General features: G+C 38.0%; 1 protein-coding gene across 1 annotated transcript in view; it reads right to left on the bottom strand.

Moving 5' to 3' along the window:
- Positions 1-737: 737 nt before the first annotated feature.
- The window catches only part of OAT (ornithine aminotransferase), a 19,963-nt gene continuing 17,940 nt past the window's right edge, over positions 738-2,760 (bottom strand). The window contains exons 7-8 of the mRNA XM_019654192.1: positions 2,666-2,753; positions 738-1,576 (exon numbers count right to left, since the gene is read on the bottom strand). Coding sequence (XP_019509737.1) covers positions 1,416-1,576; positions 2,666-2,753 — 249 coding nt within the window. The 3' untranslated portion in view covers positions 738-1,415. The remainder of the gene's footprint in view (positions 1,577-2,665; positions 2,754-2,760) is intronic.

The raw sequence follows: 2,760 nt of genomic DNA, 5'->3' as shown, positions 1-2,760 counted from the left end.
TGCACAATACCATACATAATACTTGAATAAAAGTGGTAAATACAGTAAATCCCCTTTATGCATGGGTATTACGTTCCAGATACCCTGTGGCCTGAAACCAAGCTAGTACCGAACACCCCTATATATAGTTTTTCCTATACATACATACCTATGATAAAGTTTAATTTGTAAATTAGACCAAGTAAGAAATTAACAATAAAATAGAACAATTACAACATACTGTATAAGTTATGTGAATGTGGTCACATTTCAGGGGTCCCTTGCACAGGCTCAGTGCTCTGGCACACGTCCGAACAAGTTTTCTGTTCATGTCCCCACCCACCCACAAATTCAATGCCTTTTTCATCTTAACTAAGCACTCAGTCACACACTGTGGCAAGAGCTTGCAGTTTGAGGTTTAACAGCAAAACTACCACGAATCTTTTTCCTTCTTTACAATCTCACAGATTTGTTCTTACCATAGATCTTAGCAATCTCAACAGTCGACTTTTTCTTTCCTTATTAGGTTGAGAACTTTCACCTTTTCACTCGGGACAGCACGCAATTTAAAACCTCTGAATTCTTTATTTCTGGAATCATCCATTTAATATTTTAGGACCACAGTTGACCACGGGTTAACAAACCTCAGGTAACTGAAACTGCGGAAAGCAAAGCCACGAATAAGGGGGCCCACTATAGTAATATGTTAAGTAATCAATAATACTGTACACTGATAATAGCATACAAATCACAAAATAGACATTTTAAATATAAGCTTTATTTTAAATTTAAAGAAAAACTGAAAATAAATATTTTTTACAAATTGTATCAACACTTAAAACATAATTTGGTAATGTTAAACATTAATTCTTAATTCAAAATAATGACACTCACGGACTACATCCTGGTGTTGGCCAATATGAATTTATTTAAATCTAGTATTTTATATAAGCTTAACCATTAATCCTAACATTCAGTGATTATGATTCAACTTCATAAAGTTAAACAAGTCTTCTGTGTAAAACCCATATAACTTTTTCAAATATGAAACATTTACACCAGCAAGGAAATTATAAAATGCATATAAACTATATGGGGCTTGATCCAAAGGCGGCAGATGGATGCACTTCACCTTAGAAAGCGCGCGCGCGCACGCACGCACACACACACACACACACACACACACACACACACACACACACAATACAGATGCCATTCTATTCTTACAGTTGTTACATAGTGAATTGCATGCACGATTATGTCATTCTGTTATGTATAAACTAAAAAATACATATATTTTTTTTTAAAAGTCCTTGAAGACACAGGGGGTGGAATGTGCCTGCGTTAAGCGCAGAAACGCAGAGGCTTTTATAGGACAGCAAGGAGCTGCCTGTCTCCAGCTGGCTCCCAGGCCTGGCTGCAAATAGTCACCACTCTCAGAAAGACAAGATGGTCTTGTTAATGATTTCCACAGCCTCCAGAATCTCGTCCTCCTTGATCACAAGTGGAGGTGCAAATCTGATGATGTCGCCATGGGTTGGCTTGGCCAGAAGTCCATTATCTCGAAGTCGCAGACACACCTTCCAAGCATCACAATCTAAAGAAAAATGGTCAAACATGTACGTTGATTGAACACAAATGTTGAAACATCCCCTTGTAGTATGCCTGGCCCAGTTCAGCCTGGCAAGTAGAATTCCCACTATACCCACTCAAGCTTGCTTTGTTCTCTTCTTAAAAAGGAAGTTCCTTGTCAGCAAGTACGTACCTAGGTTCGAGTGGTATGATTAGGCATATGGCTTGTTAGTTTTTCATACATGAAAAAGCAAAAAAATTATGTGCTAAGGCTGCTGTGTTAATTACATGAAGAACTTATGCGATAAGAATTTGGGCATGACAAATAATTCACTGGCATGGAATGAATAATACTCAAATCCCAGGGAACACCACAGATGCTGAAAATGGATTTGCTTCCTGAACTTGTGGGAATAGACTCTCATCATTTGAGAGCGTGATTCTCAGCCCTGGCTGCACGCTGCATCACCCAGTGCCTGGGCTCAGCCCAGGCCCATCAAATCAGAATCTCTGAGCTGAGGCTAGGCTTGGATTAATCTTTTTAAAAGCTCTCCAGGTGATTCTAAAATGCTACGAATGTTGGAATCACTACTTTAAAAGGAAGGGTTATCACAGAAAAATCCAGCAGGGAACCCTTAGGGGTTACAAATGAGGTGCTGAAACACCAAACAATCAAGTGGCAGCTGGAGTGATTTCTGTCCTCATTGTCATCATTCATATCATTATTACTACTGCTCCTATGACCTCTACTGATAAGCCAAGGATTCAAGTGAGGGAAGAAAGGAGAACAAAGAGGAAACGTTTAAGGAAGTGCTATATAAAGACTAGCTAACAGAAAATAACTTTAAATCTCCAAGTTCTGCATAACTAACCTAGGGTGTATAACAAATGACTTAAAGGAACAGAAATAGGTTAAATTAAGTTAAATGTGCCTTCATGTAGGAATGAGCTATATTTTTAAGGCTATTAAATAAATCAGATGATACTCAGCCTAAAAGACTTGGTCAACAGGTCAATCAACAGTTTCAGGGAACCCAATGACCAGAGAAAATACGAAAGGTTTTAGCTCTTCCTATAAAAATACTATCTTGAGAAGAATGTTTTCTCTCCATACCTTTGGTTTCTCTAATAACAACAGCATTTAATAATCCTTTTCCTCTTACAGCAGTCACAATATCAGAAGGTAACTTCATGAGTTCATTTCTCAAG

Source organism: Hipposideros armiger, unplaced genomic scaffold, assembly GCF_001890085.2.
Source record: "Hipposideros armiger isolate ML-2016 unplaced genomic scaffold, ASM189008v1 scaffold_216, whole genome shotgun sequence".
In the NCBI taxonomy this organism is placed as follows: domain Eukaryota; kingdom Metazoa; phylum Chordata; class Mammalia; order Chiroptera; family Hipposideridae; genus Hipposideros; species Hipposideros armiger.
Note: the sequence above shows the minus strand (reverse complement) of the source record. Positions and strands in the feature narration are given on the sequence as shown.